The 18445-nt window shown below is 42.4% G+C and overlaps 1 protein-coding gene across 6 annotated transcripts in view; it reads left to right on the top strand.

The window, feature by feature from the left end:
* The window catches only part of LOC128737965 (A-kinase anchor protein 9), a 69195-nt gene extending 52544 nt beyond the window's left edge, over nucleotides 1-16651 (top strand). For all 6 annotated transcript variants that reach the window (XM_053832754.1, XM_053832753.1, XM_053832756.1 and 3 more), the window contains 4 exons: nucleotides 1610-1804; nucleotides 1869-2342; nucleotides 11265-11927; nucleotides 12643-16651. In XM_053832754.1, the coding sequence (XP_053688729.1) occupies nucleotides 1610-1804; nucleotides 1869-2342; nucleotides 11265-11927; nucleotides 12643-15930 (4620 nt within the window). In that variant the 3' untranslated portion in view covers nucleotides 15931-16651. The remainder of the gene's footprint in view (nucleotides 1-1609; nucleotides 1805-1868; nucleotides 2343-11264; nucleotides 11928-12642) is intronic.
* Nucleotides 16652-18445: the final 1794 nt, after the last annotated feature.

Here is an 18445-nt window from a genome sequence, read left to right as displayed (position 1 = left end):
TAATTTGTAAGATATGAGTTAAATTTTTTTTTATAAAATCAATTGTCTGGGGGCTCTACAACCTGAAAAACTCGAAAAATGGGTGTACGAGTCGAGTCAACGAAATAGAAATGGAAGTTCAAACAGTGGAGTTTCCGAAACTCGACCAAAAAAATTTTCTTTCGTTTTTGTCTTTTTGTCGTATTTATTAAAAGCAAGAATAGATTTGGTTTTCACGTTTAAAAGTAAAAATGCCCAAAATCCATATTTTTTTTTGCTCGATTAAAAAATTTTCTTTGTGTTTTTTTCGCCCCCCTCCCCTTTAGTGGCCCAACACCGGAGGGATACAAACTTTTTTAAATATTTGTAATGGCCTAATACTTGAAAATAAAGTCGTGTGGTTTAATGGTTGCCTAAGACTACATTTATAAGGTTAGGAACTGAAAACCGCACGACCCCGCACGACCTCCTAGCTTGGCTACTCAATTATACAAATTGAAGTATTTCCACGTATGGTCACGTGGAGACGCTAGGTAGGGGCTTGGGATGGCTAGAGCAATGTTGGGCGGTTTTTCCTAGTTGCCTTCCCCATTTCATACCCACATTGAAATTGAACTTGAATTCGGATTTAAAGTAGACTTGTCTTTGGCCATGAAATCAGAATTAAATTGGACTTCAAATTAGACTTAAAATAGGATTTGAAACTGGATAATAATTTGGCCCTCAAATCTTACTTGTTGAAATTGCATTTCAGTTTAATTTTAAGCTATATTTGAAATTTAACTTCAAAAGCGATCTATAGTTACGCCATTAATTTTTTTTATCGCAAAATTTCCGAGGGTTTAAATTGAATACTTCGGAGTCCGAAGTTCGGACTTCTAGGTTTAACCTTGTGGAATAGTTTTGCTTCACATAAAATTTCATAGAAAAGATGGGACATGTGTCTCAGTGTGCCACAGGCTGAGCACGCTAGGGGTTCTGAATATTACACATCCACTGTGCAGCGATTCAAGTTAAGACGCTGATTTTTTTTTGTTCGATTTTTGAAACGTAGCTTACTCACACTTCATTTCGCGACATGTTTGCGCTGTTATCCAAAATTTTCTGTATATATTTGCACCCCTTTCACATCTTCATGTTCGTGTTTTTGATTTTTAAACGCTTTAGCTAATGTCTCGTTTCTGTTGCTTGTCACCCACATCTCCACTACAATCAATCAATCAATCAATCAATCTTTATCTTTTCTCCATCCTTCAGATCTGATTCTTTTCCCTTTTGTTATAGATCAAGCATTAAAAATCCGATGCATCCACTGTCGAAGCATGGTAATGTTTTGGTCATCCATTTGTGTGTGCGCCTCTTTTTTGAATTGCTTCCATTCGAGCGCCATTCATTAACCAGTCAGTCACGGTTTTTAGATCCCAGTGAAGCAGCTTCTTGCTAGTCTGGAGATGAATCATCTCGCGGAAAGCCCAACTTGAGTGAGCATGATTTTTACCCAGTGCCGTTTCTTTGCTACGCTTAGTGTTATGTTTGTGCATGGTAAAATGTATTTCGTGTAAAGTTGACGCTTGTAGTATTTAAGTATGTGATAAAATTTCATCAAAACGTTTCTGTGCAATGTGTATAGTTGGAAACTACAGAGCAACACGTGAAAGATTTAACTGCTCAGCTTGGAGAAAAAGATGACAAAATTAGAAAGTTGGAAAACGATCTCAAGGACTCCATTGACAAGGGATTCACGCTGCGCGAGATCATCACCGAGCTAGAGACGCAAGTTGAAAGCAAGTCAATCAACGAACATGTACTGCAATCTAAAGTAAAGGTAATATTTATTTAGCAAACAAATTTTTTTTTGTGAAAACATAAGCTGTAACTCTACCATTCAGGAACTGGAACTTTACATTGATACTCAAAACCGCCAGAATGAATCCCTCCATCAAGAAGCGGACGGTATGACCAGAGGTCATAGTGAAAAGATCGCCAAGCTCGAGGAAGAGCTACGTCAGAGCAGACCAAGCGTGGAACAAAGCTTAGTTCTCGAAGCACTGACTGTGCAACTTCGCGACATTGAGGAAACGCTGGAAAAGAAAACCAAGAATCTCGAAACTCTGCATTCCAATTCGGCTGCCTCGCTGGTGTGCAGCAGTCCTTCCGAAGACATCTCTATGAACCAGGATAGTCCACTGCATAGGAAAAGACTCCGTGAAGGCGAAACCGCTGGTCAACCGCTTTCGCTACCGGTAGACGAGGTGCAGCGGGTCTTCGATAAGCTTCATCGGCACACACGCATCGAGGAGGTCGCAATCAAACGTATCAACGATTTGGAAATGCAAATCGCCAGCGTGCGGGCTAGTTATGCGGTAAGTCTTTCTTATTTTAAATAGATAACCGAAATACCTATTCATAACAGAAAATGAATCGAAATCAGACTTGTCGAATGTCGAGAAAAAATTATCACTTCTTACCTAATTCAAGTAAAATCTTGTAACTTTTATTATCTTTGGACTACCCCAATATTTCTCTAAAAAATTGTATACCATCAATCGATGGTAAGTATTGCTAACAAATATACTGACGCTCCTGGTAGGTCTGCGTCGAAAAGAACAAGCAAACATACCTAGAAAACGTGCTTTTTTCCATTGTTTTTTTTTTGTGATTAAGTTTTTTTTCTAAACAAGGCTGTTGAAATCATGCAGTATTATGAAAATATAAGCAATTGGCTTCCATATGCCGCAAAAATGTTTTAACAAAATCCATATGGAATTGACATGCTTGGAACGGCATTTTAGTGGCGGCAAAATTGCTTCATTCGGACAATGCTATGGTTGAAGAATAAGCACAACTATTCCTTTATATTTCAAATAGATTTCTGTTTATCGGAAAAGTCAAGATTTTATGAGTTGTGTCGTGACGCTCGGCTGTAAACATCGAAATATCGCGTGTGTGCTGCTGACGCTGATCGGCAAAATATTATGACGTGCAATAGACTCAACAGATGAATGATTGAAGTTCAGAAGATCTATTTTTAAGCTGTGATGACATTTGTGTACAACGGACTTCTGTCCATGAATTATTCGGCTAGCCTTTGAGCATACTTCTATCTTTTTTCTAGCCTGCGTTGGAAAGTCAGCGGATAAACTCAGTACTTTCACCTTGTTTGTCGGTAGAATGAACTTCTAAAGAATTCGTTTCCGTCAATAAACTTTAACGTCGCTAGTGTCATTCAAATAGATAGGAAGTGACATGAGCCACATTTAACAGCGTGTCAAACACCGAAAAAAAATTAGAATGCCATGCGTGTGATCCCATTATATTCCTGTTATCTCTAATGTATTCAGTCTTGGTCACTGTGTTATCATTGCCTATTCGCATTGAAAGTGAACGTTTGAACAACCGCTTGTTCACATTTGCGACTGAAAAGTGAGATGTTCTCTGTTATTTGTATTTAACGCCTATAAACCGCAACTCACGAGAAGAAGCGTGACGCCGCTGAAGCCGCTGCGCAAGCGCACGGTCGTCCCCGCCGCGATATGTAGAACGAATGCCAACGAGAGTTCATCTAACGAAGCAAAATTCAGTCGTTGACTTTGCCCGGCATAGTCGGGCAGGCTGTTTGCAATTATTCTCATGTGATTAAGTTTTCGTTAGGGGGATATTTATTTTACCATAATCCGGAAACATATTAAGAGTGATTATTGGTGGGTTAGAAATGATCAATTTCAACTCCCTGAAACCAGTTTAGCTGTGATTTAGAATCGGAAACTGAACGTAATTTATGAAGTTTGTGTAAAATACGTCACGAATGCGGTGTGTGTGTAATAAATTTAAAAATAGTATAATATTCATAACGAGAGAGCAGCAGGGTGGACACATTAATTGAGTGTGCAGACATAGGTTTTAGCACAGCAAAATATTGCGTGTAACAGTGACGACTATGCTTTTAGGTTCACCAAATTATTGGCTTCGTTTCATCGGATACTTACAACTGTTTACGTCCGTCTCTTGAAGGGGGTGTCGAACGGAAGAATTTGTTAAACTAGAACGTAAACAAGAAGTGTGAAGTATATGACTTAAACTGCAGTTGGTGCTATACTAATTTCTAGAAAGTGTGAAGTATATACTAAATATGGACTAAAGGAGTTGAAATTCATGTTTATCAGCATTCGAACCTCGGTAGTAAACAGTATTTTGCAGTTACATTTGATAACGTACAGTTGTAGGTGTATTGCTTTAACACTGCAAAAACAAAAGTGAAGTCAATCGTTTCAAATGCTAATGAGTTTTTTTTCTGCTAAAAGGATTTAATATTTTTGAAACATAATTCTATATGAATAAAACTCTTTTTTTCTATAAGCTCTTCTTGCAAGGTCTTGCAAGGATTAGATTTATTTTCGCCTAGAAGAGTAAAAGAGATTCGCACAGAAATTCTGGAGTTCCCCGCATAGCAATCGTGTGCAGGAGTTCTGCATAAGATTCGCACAGAATGCCTTGCTTATAGAACCAGGGTTCTTGTATGAGAATCCAACATAAATCAGTAAAGAACTTTTACTACGAAAAAAAAATCCTCAGGATCCTAAAAGCGGGAATTCTGGTGGGTTAGCAAAAGTAATGTAATTATATTTAACGTAAATCGATGAACGATTTAACGTAAGATCGATGTAAGTGATGATTGTATAACATTTCGCTGAATACCATTTCGCGAAAATCCAATTTGTGGTTGACCATAACACGGAATATATTGATAGATTTGGCAGCCAAGAGCCGGGGTAACTCTTGCCCTATCAAGAATTCCTCTCCAATGTACTCGGTCCTGGGCTACTCGTCACCAATTCGTTGCGCGTCTCGACACACGCAAGTCAGCTTCAACCTGGTCGAGCCATCTAGCACGTTGGGTCCCTCTATTCCTGATGCCGGTGGGGTTCTTAAAGAGAACGGATTTCACTGCACAGTCGTCCGGCATCCTGGCGACGCGGTCGGCCCACTGTAGTCTCCAAACTTTCGCCAGGTGCACGATGAGAATCTCTCCAAGCAGTGCCTGTAGCTCGTGATTCATACGCCTCCACCACTCTCCGCTTTCCGTTTGTACTCCGCCAAAAATAGCCCGCAACACCTTTCGTTCAAATACGGCTAGTGCACGTATGTCCTCCGTAAGCAAAGTTACTGTCTCAAATCCGTAAAGGACTACCGGTCTGATTAGCGTTTTGTACATCGTCAGCTTTGTGCGGCGGCGCATGCTCCCAGATCGAAGCATCTTGCGGAGGGAAAAGTAGGTCCGATTTCCAGCTTGAATGCGTCGTTGGATCTCCTTACTCGTATTATTGTCGGCGGTGACCAGAGATCCCAGATATACGAACTCATCAACCACTTCCAGTTCATCCCATCAATAGTCACTTTCCGTGGGAGGCATACGTTGCGTTCTCTGGATCTGGAGCCTCTTCCTACCATATATTTGGCTTTCGACGTATTGTTTTGTAGCCCTATCCTTCTAGCCTCCGTTTGTAGTCTGGCGTAGATTACCTCCGCAGTCCCAAGATTTCTAGTAATGATGTCGAGAACATCTGCGAAGGCTAGAAGTTGGCTACTCTTGCTGAAGATCATTCCTCTCATTTCAATGTCCGCTCGCCGATTCACACCTTCAATAGCGATATTGAATAACATAGAGGACTGTCCATCCCCTTACAGCAACCTTTTGCGCGATTCGAAAGGACTCGAGAGTGTCTCCAAGGGTAGTTTTGATCAGCCGCGGCAGTTTGTCCGGAAAACCGTACTCGTGCATTATCTGCCTAGCTGTTCGCATTCAACTGTATCGTATGCTTCTCTGAAATCCGCAAAAATATTATGCATGGATACGTTGTACTCTCGACACTACTGGAGGATTTGTCGGAGAGTAAAAATTTGATCCGTAGTAGCGCGAGCCCCCATAAAGCCCGCGTGATACTGCCCTATGAATTCTCTTGTTATTGGGGATAGACGACGCAACAAAATCTGGGAGAGCAACTTGTAGGCGGCGTTGCTCAACTTGATGCTGCGGTAATTACAGCAATCTAGCCGGTCGCCCTTTTCGTAGATAGGGCAGACTACACCAGACGTAGATAGGGCAGACAATTATCCAATGAAGTGCCGTTGCTAGCGGTTCTTGGCCATTTTTGTACAGTTCTGCTAGGTTTAGGTTTGTAGCCCTTACTAGTTCGAAAGGTCTCGAGAGTGCCCCCGAAACACACTCGTACGAGTGATGTGCTACTCGCTCCAGAGCCATTTTTGTAGAGTTCTGCCTGGAGTTGGTCTTTTCCGGCGGCTCTGTTAGTTTTTAGCTGTCCGATTTCTCATCGGATCTCTTCGAGATCGGTAGGAATTAGAGAAATGCCTATTATCTAGCTTTGTTGTGCCCAGCTATAGTCATGGTGGGGGCAAAGCAGATCACTCCGCGAAAGTTGCGGATCGCAATAACTTCTGACTATGATTGCTTCTGCAAAAATGTACGACTTCATCTATCATTACCCAACCCAAGCAACAATGTGAGTTTTATTGTACTCTTGTGGTAATCTTCAAGACCAATTTTGTCTTAAATACCATCATAGAACTTTCGCTAGATGTACGATGGGAGTCTCCCCAAGCAGTGCATGTAGCTCGTGATTCATACGCCTCCGCCACTCTCCGCTTTCAGTTTGTACTCCGCCAAATATCGTCCGCAGCACTTTCCGCTCGAACACGGCTAGGGCGCGTGTGTACTCCGTGAGCAGCGTCACGGCTTCAAGTCCATAAAGAACTACCGGTCTAATAAGAGTTTTGTACAATGTTAGCTAGTACAAGTAGGCCCGATTTCCCGCTTGGATGCGCCGCTGGATCTCCTTACTAGTGTTGTTGTCCGCGGTCACCAGCGATCCCAAATACACCGACTCTTCTACCACTTCTAGTTCGTCGTCGTCAACGGTTACCGTCCGTGGGAGGCGCGCGTTTGTTTCTTTTGAGCCTCTTCCTTTCATGTATTTGGCCTTCGACGCATTTATTTTTAGCCCAATTCTCCTAGACTCCGCTTTCAGTCTGGCGTAGATTGCCTCCGCCGTCGCAAAGTTCCTGGCTATGATATCGAAGTCATCTGCAAAGCCTAGCAGTTGGCTACCCTTGGTAAAAATCGTGCCTCTCGTTTCGATGCCCGCTCGTCATGTCACCCCCTCAAGAGCGATGTTGAACAGCATGCAGGATAAACCGTCACCTTGTCTCAACCCTCGCCGCGTCTCGAAGGGGCTCGAGAGTGTCCCAGAAATGCGTACGAAACACATCGCTCAATCCAATGCAGCTCTGATCAGTCGCGTCAGTTTGTCCGGGAAACCGTATTCGTGCTTGTCTCGATCGACTGTATCGTATGCTGCTTTGAAATCAATGAAGATGTGATGCGTGGGCACGTTGTACTCTCGAAATTTCTGCAAGATCTGTCGGATAGTAAAAATTTGGTCCGCAGTTGCGCGAGCCCCCATGAAACCCGCCTGATAATTCCCTACGAAACCTTGTGCTATCGGTGACAACCGGCGTAACAGGATCTGGGAGAGTACCTTGTAGGCGGCTTTTACCAGCGTAATACCACGATAGTTGCAGCAGTTTAGCCGATCACCCTTTCTGTAAATGGGACAAACCATCGAAGAACTGCTTCCATCTATCGACCACTTCGCGCTCGTTTGTAATTAGATTCCCTCCCTCGTCCCTACACATGTCAGGTTTCGGTGAGCGGCCTCTCCGATGGCCGAGCGTATTCTGCCCCAACCGTCTTCGAGGTTTGAAGCACCTAACTCCTCGGAAGAAGGCAGTGCCTCATTCAGTACTCGCGCGTAGTTCTCGGCAGCTTGTGGGTTATCTAGCTGCCTGATGTTCAGCCGAGGAGGGCGGCTTTGACGTGTCCGGTATACGGTGGACAGCTTTGAGCGCACATGTACTGCTACTAGGTAATGGTCAGAATCAATATCCGCACCCCGACGGGAGCGTACGTTCGTGATGTTAGAGAAAAACCGGCCCTCTATGAGAACGTGGTCAATTTGGTTCATTGTACGTTGGTCAGGTGTTCTCCAGGTGGCTTTGTGGATATCCTTGCGCGGGAAAAAGGTGCTTCGGATCACCAGGCCTCGGGAAGCTGCGAAGTTTATACATCGTTGGCCGTTATCGTTTGTGTCGGTGTGCAGGCTATGGGGTCCTACCACCGGTCTATACATTTCTTCCCTTCTTCTCTCGTTGATCGCCTTCCAATCTATCACGCGATCCTGCATTCCGCCCAGCACTACAAAGCCCTTTCCCAGTTCGTTGGTAGCGCCACCGCTCTGGTAAAACTGGGCCTTTCCGCCACGGATCTTCCATACCTTCTCTCCTTTGCGACAGATTTCCTGCAGAGCTACGATGCCGAGTTTGCGGGATTCCAGCTGTTCAATCAGCACCCGCTCGCAACCTGCGAAATTTAGCGATCTGCAGTTCCAAGTCCCGAGTCTCCATTCGTCGTCCTTGTTCCGTCGTCTAGGTCGATGCCGAATATTCCGCTCCGAATATGCTTGAATGTTGTTAGTTTAAGTTTAATTTAGGTGTGTAGCCGTACTGGGGCAACACTACCGAGTCTCGCGATGGGGCTGCCATCTTATAGTGCCGAGACTCACTATACCTCCTTCCCGGTTAGTATGCGACCTTAGTTTCCACCGGGATTGGTTACCCGATCTCCGCTAAGGTTGCTCGTATTCCGGCTGGTACCACGAGGAGGTCGGGATCGGAGTTGCTGGATAAGAGGCTTACGACCACTGTGGGGTCTATATTCCGCATTATCCAACCGTTTACCAACCTTATTTTATTATATGAAAATTATAAAAATTATTATTATTTTCCGATTTTCTAATTTTATCCGATTTTTACATTTTATGCAGTTTTTAGTCATCATTTTTAGCCATACCAGAGGGCTTGTTGTTAAAGGCACGGTAAAGAGAACGAAGTCTTTCTGCGTTCATTTAATTGGTATTCCACAACCTTGCTTGGGAATGGTTGTTGGGGATTTTAGGATATGGTAAACAGTCGAAGCCGAAACATAATCGCTTTTTAAACGTTGTACTGTATACTTTTTGTCGAGATCCCTGTGGCAGTTCGTAGAAGGGTACAACACGCTCCCGAAATGCTTCTTGTTTCGACGCCATTTTAAGCAAAACTAGGCATGTATAAACAAAAAAAAATATTGACAAAAAGAGGAGAGAGAGAGAGAGCTAACACATACATACTCTCATTTCTCTCTGAGCTCGTTTGTTGTTGAGTATAGGGGCTTCGAAAAAATTCCAAAATTTTAGTTGTCACCCGTTAAATATTAAGGGTTTGGTGTCGTATTATGTTGGCTCAGTTCATAACTATGTTTAAATGTTTGGATGTAAATATTGTATCCTAGATGCTACTAAACCACTTCTAAACCGCTAGAGTGGGAAAACCTGATGCCGTTGCCCTACGTGTGTGACATTTTGTGTGGCAAAAAAATCTTTTTTGCTTGCTTTTAACGCACATTTAAAATAAGTCAATCAAAAATCTTCGAGTTTTTTCACGTCCTTCAGTATCTTCAGGTTTCATGCGTTTTATGTTAATAAATACAAATACAAATTATAAATCCGATTTTATATTTGTTTTTCGTTTCTTATTTTTCTGTTTAGTCATGGTGGGGTCACTTTCTGGGTTTTTTCCTCGGCACGAACTTATTATTAACTTATTAACGAACCTTATAACAGTATTATTTTATTATATGAAAATTATGAAAATTATTATTATATGAAAATTTTTCCGATTTTCTAATTTTATTTTTTAGTCATCATTTTTAGAGTTTTATTATTTTAACAAGAAGTACACCATTGATTGGTATATTTTCTGACAATCTGAATTATATTCTAATAGATTTTTTCATCAAATTATTTTCACTGAAATATCGAATTGAATCTATTGGGATAGAAATTTTCTTGCTAGTGTCATGCAGATCTAAGCTTTTTGGCAAATTTCCATTTATATTCTGCAGTTTAAAGGCTCTCCAACTAATACCTGACTGAGCTAAGAATTCGAGGGACGAACATTTCCTACGTCCTTTTGTCTTCTTCTTTGAAACCATGAGATAATCCGTGTGCTTAATAAAGATAGTCAACCGCTGCTGCTCGCTTTTATTAATCGTACGATACACCTAAAATTACCACAATCTCGGAAAAACCAGTGCTAAACATTTTCACGCTTCGAATGACAGTTACCTACCTGCGAGCGATAAATGTTCACCACCACCAGAAACGGATTCAAGAAGCTCCCAGAGCTATTCGGGGTAAGTGGCACTCGTGTGCAAATTAAAAACTCCTGGCACAATTGTCCTCATTCTACCCGGGCGGCGCAGATGCTCGACGCTGTGCTGTGTTCGTTTCTGTGGGCGGAAAATGGCTGGACCGAGTGAGCAATATGGGCTGTTGCAGCAACTCGACGACGACGACGATACCGACGATGCTCTATAGCTTGTCCAGGGAGGCATAAATCCAATTATCACGAAATTATATTGCGTTGCCCGGTTGCATGTCGGTTTTGTGGAATTCGAAAAAAACCAGGATGATACTGTTTGAGAGATTGTAATGGTACAAACAGATTCAGTTTTTATTGCGCGTAAACATCAATCATTTAATGTTTAAGTCAACAATAATCAATTATCAATTATATCTGTTATGTAAAAAATACAAATGATTTGTAACAGAAGTGAAATTCATTGTGAAATTTCATTGCCTCATATAAAATGGAACATTTTTTCATTACCATTCACTACATTTTATTACATATTTCGGCTTCGACTGAGTATTTAAAGCAGGCAAATCATTAAGCCTTATGGCCTTGAATATTGTTGACTGATGTCGCGGCACTGAATGACAGGCAATTTCACTCCAAATTGTGCCTTTTGTTCCGCCCGATTTGTGTTGTTGGCAGTAAGGATTTTTCTCAGACGTGTCGAACCTGGTCATCGAGTTCAAAGATTACAGATTCATCGCACGCTTCACGTTTCTCTCGTTGATGTTTGTGATCATCTATTTTGCTTTGCTCTGGCAACTCTCCATGCCCCCCACCCTTCCCAGGGCTATTTATAAAGACACCACGCACAATGAAGCACAGCGCACTACCAACGGGAAAGGGATTTCGACAAGTAAACAAACATTTCCCGTTCCAAAATCTGGTGCCTTCCAGTTCATTTACCATAATTTTTCTTCTGAATCGTTGAACTTGTTTTTCATTCGTTTTTCTTCGTCTGCTTTATTAATATCCAGGAACTAACGCACGAGCGCGATGTACTGCAAGAGAGGATGTCTGAGCAATCGCTCAAGATTACCACGCTTCAATCGAAGCTTGACGAGCAACGACTGCGGGCCGAGGAACTCCACCGTCAGGGCACATCCCACCTGACCGTTAAAGTGCACGATCTGCAGAACGAGCTGGTAAACGTAAAAGAAACACTTCAATCTCGCGATAAACAAATTGCAAATCTGAAAAATTTCCTCGAAAATAGTCAACAAGTGATAGAGCGTCACGAAAAAGAACTAGCGATGAATCAAGCTAAAAATGATCGAAGCCAATACGAGCTATCGCTCGAAACGGAATTACAGGCCAAATGCGATGAAATTCAACTGCTCAAGAATAAAATCAAAAATGAGATGGTCAACAAAGCGGGTCTGTCTGATCTCATGGAAACAATGCTAGAGGAAAAGAACGATGAAATAGATAAGTTGAAGGAGGAACTTATCCAGTTAAAATCCCAGCAAGGACATCGTTCGCAGGCATCCGGCGCCGCGCCTTGCATCCACAAGGAGGAAGATAATGCACGCACGCTGAGCGATATCGTTTCCATCACCGATTGTGACGAGTCGGATATGGTGATGCGGCGGGCGCCCGAGCAGAGTGCGACGTTCTTCCCGGCGCACAGCATTCCTATGGTAAGTTGCAAGAAACGAAACGCTTCATTGCCTCTATGTTTTGATGTGTTGAGTTGAATATCTGTTTTGTTTTTGTTTACATTATGCCTTCCCTTGCTCTAACGTACCTACTACTAATCCAGATACTCTTCCTCCGTCGTGTTTGATTCAGATGCACTGGACGGATTGCTGTGTCGTGTCGATAAAGGTGTTCTAAGCTTGTTGTTTGCATTCGCTTTCTCTAACCTTTTTTCTTGGCTTGTCAGCTGATTAACTCACGTTTTACAGACCCGTGAGCATCAGGAACTTGATGTGTTTCGTATACTATTGTAGAATTCATGTTTAATGCTTGCTCATTTTAATGCTGATCCAGCAAGTTGTATTAATCATTCATTTATCGCCCGTTTTTCCACTTATTTGAAATCTGGAATTGTTTTTGTAGTTTGAGCAAAACTGAAGCGATTTTTTTTTTCAAATAAAAGTATATATTCCCTAATTAGCCAAAACATGATAAACTTTATCGGTTGTTCGATAAATGTAGGAAACGTAGTTTCTGCATTGTTAGAATTCAGATTAGAATTTTCAAGTGAAAAATTGGTTTAAAACAATTTTAACACTGTTCTCTGCAGATTAATTTAGACTAACGAAGTAGATTTTCCTGGATTTTCCGTTGGTTAATCAAGCATCATTTTAATCTAGTTGTTTATTTCGTGTCCCCCTACGCATCCCGTTCCAGGAAACGTCCAAGACGGTTTTCAACTCCAAAGAAACAACACCGGCATCGACTACAGTCACCCAACAGCAAAGCGCCCCAACTACCGCTGGATCCGATCAGCAAGAGCCACCACCACTAGCCGCCCCATTGCCAAGGCCAGCCTTTTTCCAAGTTCCCAGCTTCGGAGCTGGATCACCGTTCCTGTTCCAGGATCTTTCGGGCGGTTTTGCTCGGCCGACTGCATCCGGCAGTAGTGCAGGTACGCCAGAGTTTTTCCCTAGACATATCAATTTTTCACTAGTAGGTGAGTCAAGATCTACGGTCGGTTCTGCTAACGATCGTTTCCGAGAGCCAGCCTTTATTGAAGAGATAAACGAAGACGATGAAGCGGTAGAGGAGCAAAAAGTAACCGAAGCAACTACTGAGAAAGAATCTTCACTTGTAGTCAATGAGCTAGAATCGTTAAAATTGAGCTTAGATAGGATAACTAAGGAAAAGAATGATACGATAGAAAAAATGCAAAATCAAGTGACAGAAAAAGCTGATCAAATAGCCGACTTGCAGGTAGAATTAGCTGCCAGAAACAAGCTTTACGAAGACTTGCTTCAGGAAAAGAAAGAATTAAAAGATGAGTTGGAAGCAATTAAAACAAATCTTCGAGAATTAGATAGCATAGCCGAAAGTTTGAAGCTAAAAGATAGTGAACTAAAGGACGCTGTTGAAACGATTGCAAGTAAAGAAGCCGAAATTATGGAGTTAAAAACTGTATATGCTAAGCTGCGTGAAGAGTTGGAGCAGCAAACCAAAGAATCTAGCCTGCTAAAGACAGAACAACAAAAGAATCATCTCATTCTGGACACTTTGAATCAGCAAATAGAGTCGTTGAACAAAACAATTGGACACAAAAACGAGTTGATGTCTAAGTTAGAAAAAGATATTCTAAATTACAGCAAAAACGAGGAAAAATACGTCGAACAGTTGAGGTCCCTGGAGGCTAAGGAAACTGAGCTGAAAATCTTACAGGGTAACTATAAGGATCGATTGCATGACATCGAGATTTTGAACGAAGACAATCGGTTTTTGAATGAAGACATCAATCGTTTGAAGAATGAGATTGCTAGAAGTTCCAGTAACGCAGCATCCAATCCGTCCTATGTTCAATTTTTGAAACAAAACTGTGAAAAGTTCGAGGAAGAACTACAGGAAACCAAGGTTTTGCTAACGGAGAAAATGTTGTCACTGGAACGAGTCAGAATCGATCTGAATAGTTGTCAACAAGACGCGGAAGATCTAAAGACGCAGTTGAAAGAAAAGGAGATGATTATTCAACAAATCGGAGACGATGGCAACAGCTTACATGAGGCCTTATCGAAGATTCAAAATAAAATGCAAGAGAACAATAGCAGTTTGAGCCTTAAGCTTCGCGAGGAGCAGAGTAGAAATGCAACCTTGCAGGGCGAAATCGATCGGTTGAAGGTACAACTGCAAAGAAGTGACAATTCATCGAGTCCAAAGCCATTTTCGGTGGAAGAGATTGCAGAGCAATTGGAGAAAGAGTTGAATTACTCCGCTCAACTCGATTCCAGTCTTATGAAAGTAATGGAAAGCGATGAAGTGGCTTCGGACGAAGAAAGCTTAGGTGAAGCCAGAAAAAGTAAACGAGAACAACGGGCAGCTCAGGAAGTGCAGGATTTGCAACGTCAGCTGCAGATGCAGGTGGATAAGTGCGTGAAGCTGCAGGAAATGCTTGACTCGGAAAAACACAATTCTAGCGACATTCAAATGCAAGATGCCGAGATAATCGAAGCGATGAGATTGCGTCTGGAAGCTGCAATTGATAACGAAAGTGAACTACAAAAACTGCTAGCCGAAGAGAAGAGTAAAACTGAACGGCTGTCAACGCTCATGGCCGGTGTACAGCGAACTAAATCGTTCGATAACTATCTGCTTATGAAGGGTAAATCACCCCACGAATCGCCATCGCGAAGACTCAATCGAAGCAACGAATTCGAGTCGGAAATGGTTGCACGCTTTGAGAGTGAAATAAAATTCCTGACGGCACAAAACGAACGCGAACGGGAAAGAGCTGCCGATTTGCAGCGTGTCCTAGAGAGAGAAAAGAGTCGTTTTGAAAAAGAAATTTCCGACCGAAACGAGCATGGAGAACAAGTGAAAAAAGAATTACTGAGGGTAACGAAAGAAAAAGAACGCCTTGAAGTCGAGCTAGACCACGAGCAGGAAAAGCTAATGTTGGCACATAAGGAAATCGAGAGCTTGGAAAAGCGAATCGGAGCCTTCCAAGAAGCAGAATCGATGCGATCATTCCGTAGAGATCGAACTTCTGGCCAAAACTCGCTGGAATTTCAAGATATGCGCCAACGGCTAGATAATCTGGAACAAGAGCGCAGTCAGCTGCGCGATACCGTACAGAGCTTGCGGTCTGAGGTCGAGCGCCGGAAACAGCGTGAAGCAAAACTGACGGAAGCGCTGAGCAGAGAGAATTCTCTTCTCGAAGGTGGAAACGCGTCGGTTCCAGAAGAGTTCCTTAATAAACTTCGCGATATGAATAGGTTGTTGGAGGCAAATGCTCGTGAAAATCATCAGCAAGCCGAAACTCTTCGGCTATTGATGGAAGAGCGAAAAGCATTGCAGTTGCGTAACCAGGAATTAGAACGATACGGTGTTCGCGGCAATAGTAATCATTACAATCGAGATGATTTGGAAGAACGTGCGAATCATTTGTTCGGTAAATATCTCCGCTCGGAGAGCCATCGAAAGGCTTTGGTCCATCAGAAACGCTACTTGCAAATTGTGCTCACCACTTATGAAGAAAATGAAACCAAAGCCCTTCAGCTGTTGAACGCACAAAACATGCATGTTCAAGGCCTTTCGCTACCCGGTTTATCGAAGTCAGACACGGCGGACAACTACCACCGCTCTAAGCGGCGCTCATTCCGCGCTATCGTAACGGCAGTGATTGCCATCGAAAGGATGAAATTCATCGTACGAAAGTGGCAAGGCGGCCGTCGTGTTTGTGCGAAAGCGATCTTCTCGCAGCAATTCACTCCGCGTCGGTCGCAGTCGGCCACTACGAACGTATGGGCCCGATCACCGAACTCGCATTTTGTAGAGTACAACGCGTCTCCACCGTCCCGAGATCGTCCGCCCGTGCTGCTCCAGCAACCACTGCAACATGAAACGGTATACTCTGGTCACTATCTTCGTCTGCCAGATACACAACTGCTAATGAATGCCGACCTGCGGGAACGGCTAGAGGATCAGTACAATCGAACCAACAACAATCGATAGGAGATTGTTTTCTGTCGCTTTTAAACTTTGTTTTTTTACTCTTATGTTTTAAACCGCAGCTTCTAGTTTACTTACCATCGTTTTAGGTGCGCTAAAGTATTCATTTGTTTTCGATTTTCTTTTAAAACTATCAGATCTAGTCAAGTATTGACGAAACTCTCTAGCATACTTCAAAAGTATTTGGTAGTGCTCATATTTTCCATTTTGGAAAGCAGCTCAATTTGGACAAATCGTAGGTGAGAAGAAACGTTGCACGGTGCACAGTTGATCTCAATAAACTCAACAATCGGTCACTCTGTTGACTAGCAAGATGAATCGTTTCAATAGTGCCTTAATAAACTTGTGAAGCTAACTGCTTCTGCTCGAATATATTTTTGTGTTTAGGATTAACACATGTACATGCAAAAAAAAGAAAGCACAATTTCTTAGGTAAAGTGAAAATTAACACTTTATATACTGTATTATTAACAGCAACATCGTACTGTTTTGTACATTGTATTTTATTTAATTCTACTGCATTATTCCGTTCTAACAAAATGTGTTATTTTTTAAGCATAATGAATCTATCTTCATCGTTTAGGCTAGTATGATTTAGTTTACGAGAAAGACACTCGAATCGAATTTGATTACACCATTGAACTTTTTTTTATTATTAAGGGATTACTTAAATGATAAGTGTAGTAAAAATCTAAGAGTAGTATATCAAATACACAAAGAGATTGCCTAGAAAAAGTAATTTAGTAAAATATATTCTCTAAAGTATCCGAAGATATCGTCAGCTCTAGGATTCCAGTGAGAAAAAAAACTTGGTGATACTTTTGGGTCGGTAGAATGGATCTTGATTGGCTCAATTGCTTTATTGACCATCAATTTAACCCTATTTTACGTAGCGTATTTTATCATCACGTTTCTTTCCACTGGGGCCTTTATCATCGCATTCCGTGTAAATCAAAATTCCAAATTCCGTGTGAATTCCGAAACAATACAGGAGTGAATACAGTACCACCTTGTTAATCCGAAATAGGTTCAGAAACTTTCTTTTGGGGGATTCTGGGGTCTATTCTGCGAAATAAGTGATGACGTGACAGCCCAAATTTTTTTGCGCTGTCATTTGTATTTACTGCGGTGTTATGTAAATCAAGTGACATCCCGCGAAAGATTCCTCCGTAAAAATATAATTTTTGATCCAAGTGCAATAATGAGAACGTTTACAGAAGGAAAAACCTAAATCGATTGTGACCAACCACTGTACGGAAACTGGTTTATCGTTGAGGAAATTAGCAAACCAGGAACGAGTTGTTCTTCATGCAGTCCCAAATACCTATGATTGATCGATTTGGTACACATTACACATTAAAGGATCTACCCGGTCGGGGCCCGGTCCGTCTAATTAAGATTTGGACAAAAAGATTGGAGTCTTAAACGTTCTAAAGTACTAAACGCCGACATCAACCAACAAATTATTTAGCAAAGTTTGCAGAAGACGACGACAATTGTCCATGTTTCGAACTTCTAAAAATAGTTTCAGATCGGGGGGTCAATCCCAGCGCAGTGGGAACGTTGAAAAACAGCATGTGTGCTTCCTTGCGGCACTCCTGAATTATAGATAAATTGCCAAGATATACACGCTCCGAGCTTAACGCGTAAGGCTCTTCCTAAGGCTTAGGTATGGCTGGTGAATGGCTATAACAGTGTTCCTGACCACTTTCAGTTATAGCAACTGTTATCCCTACCTCCTCGTGGTGCAAGCTGGTAATACAACCAGGTTCCGGGTAAAACCTGAAACTCCCCTCTGGTTGGACCCGTGGTTGTAAACAGACAGGAAGAGAGGGACAATTAGACCTTAGGCTTCTGGTCTGCCAGGTGTCTGAGTGGTCCGTTAGGACCCATTGGGGACGACGCCAGTAAGGTTGCAACTTCGGTAAACTGGCGGCTATGTTATTGGACTTGATTCGGACACGATATACAACACGACTTAGGGCTAGCATTTGCGACGAGCAGCTCCCCTAGTAAAGTCCCGTGGTAGCGATTTGAAACGGCGAGGCGCTTCCCCAACCTCGCATGGTACTCCCTGTTCCTTAGATCGCCATGGGATCATTAAAGCGACTACTTCAAATGGGTTTGGATAGCGGCTTGAAGGTGGACCCTTTAGAAACAAAATATGTCTTTTGAACAAATTTACAGCAAGTGCAGATACAGTGGAATACCCATTCGCGAGAGGATAGAGAATAGAACCCAAAGCGCTAGTGTGGGTGGCAAGGGTAGCGGTACGCCTGCCACGCCAAACACAGCGATGAACGGCCCATCGCTAATCAGGGCGATGGAAAAGAATAGGGATGCATTACCCAAAGTGGTAGCCGCGTCACAGCAGCTCGATATAATCATCGTATTCACGTCAGGTCGCGGCAATTTTTCCAAGGACTTGAAGCAGAGCTTGCTCATGCTTCGGAGAACCTTGTGTGCAGCGACCAAAGTGCACATCGACCTCGTGGCGCGTGCAGGAGATGTGAAGACC

Source organism: Sabethes cyaneus, chromosome 2 (genome assembly GCF_943734655.1).
Source record: "Sabethes cyaneus chromosome 2, idSabCyanKW18_F2, whole genome shotgun sequence".
Lineage (NCBI taxonomy): Eukaryota > Metazoa > Arthropoda > Insecta > Diptera > Culicidae > Sabethes > Sabethes cyaneus.
Note: the sequence above shows the minus strand (reverse complement) of the source record. Positions and strands in the feature narration are given on the sequence as shown.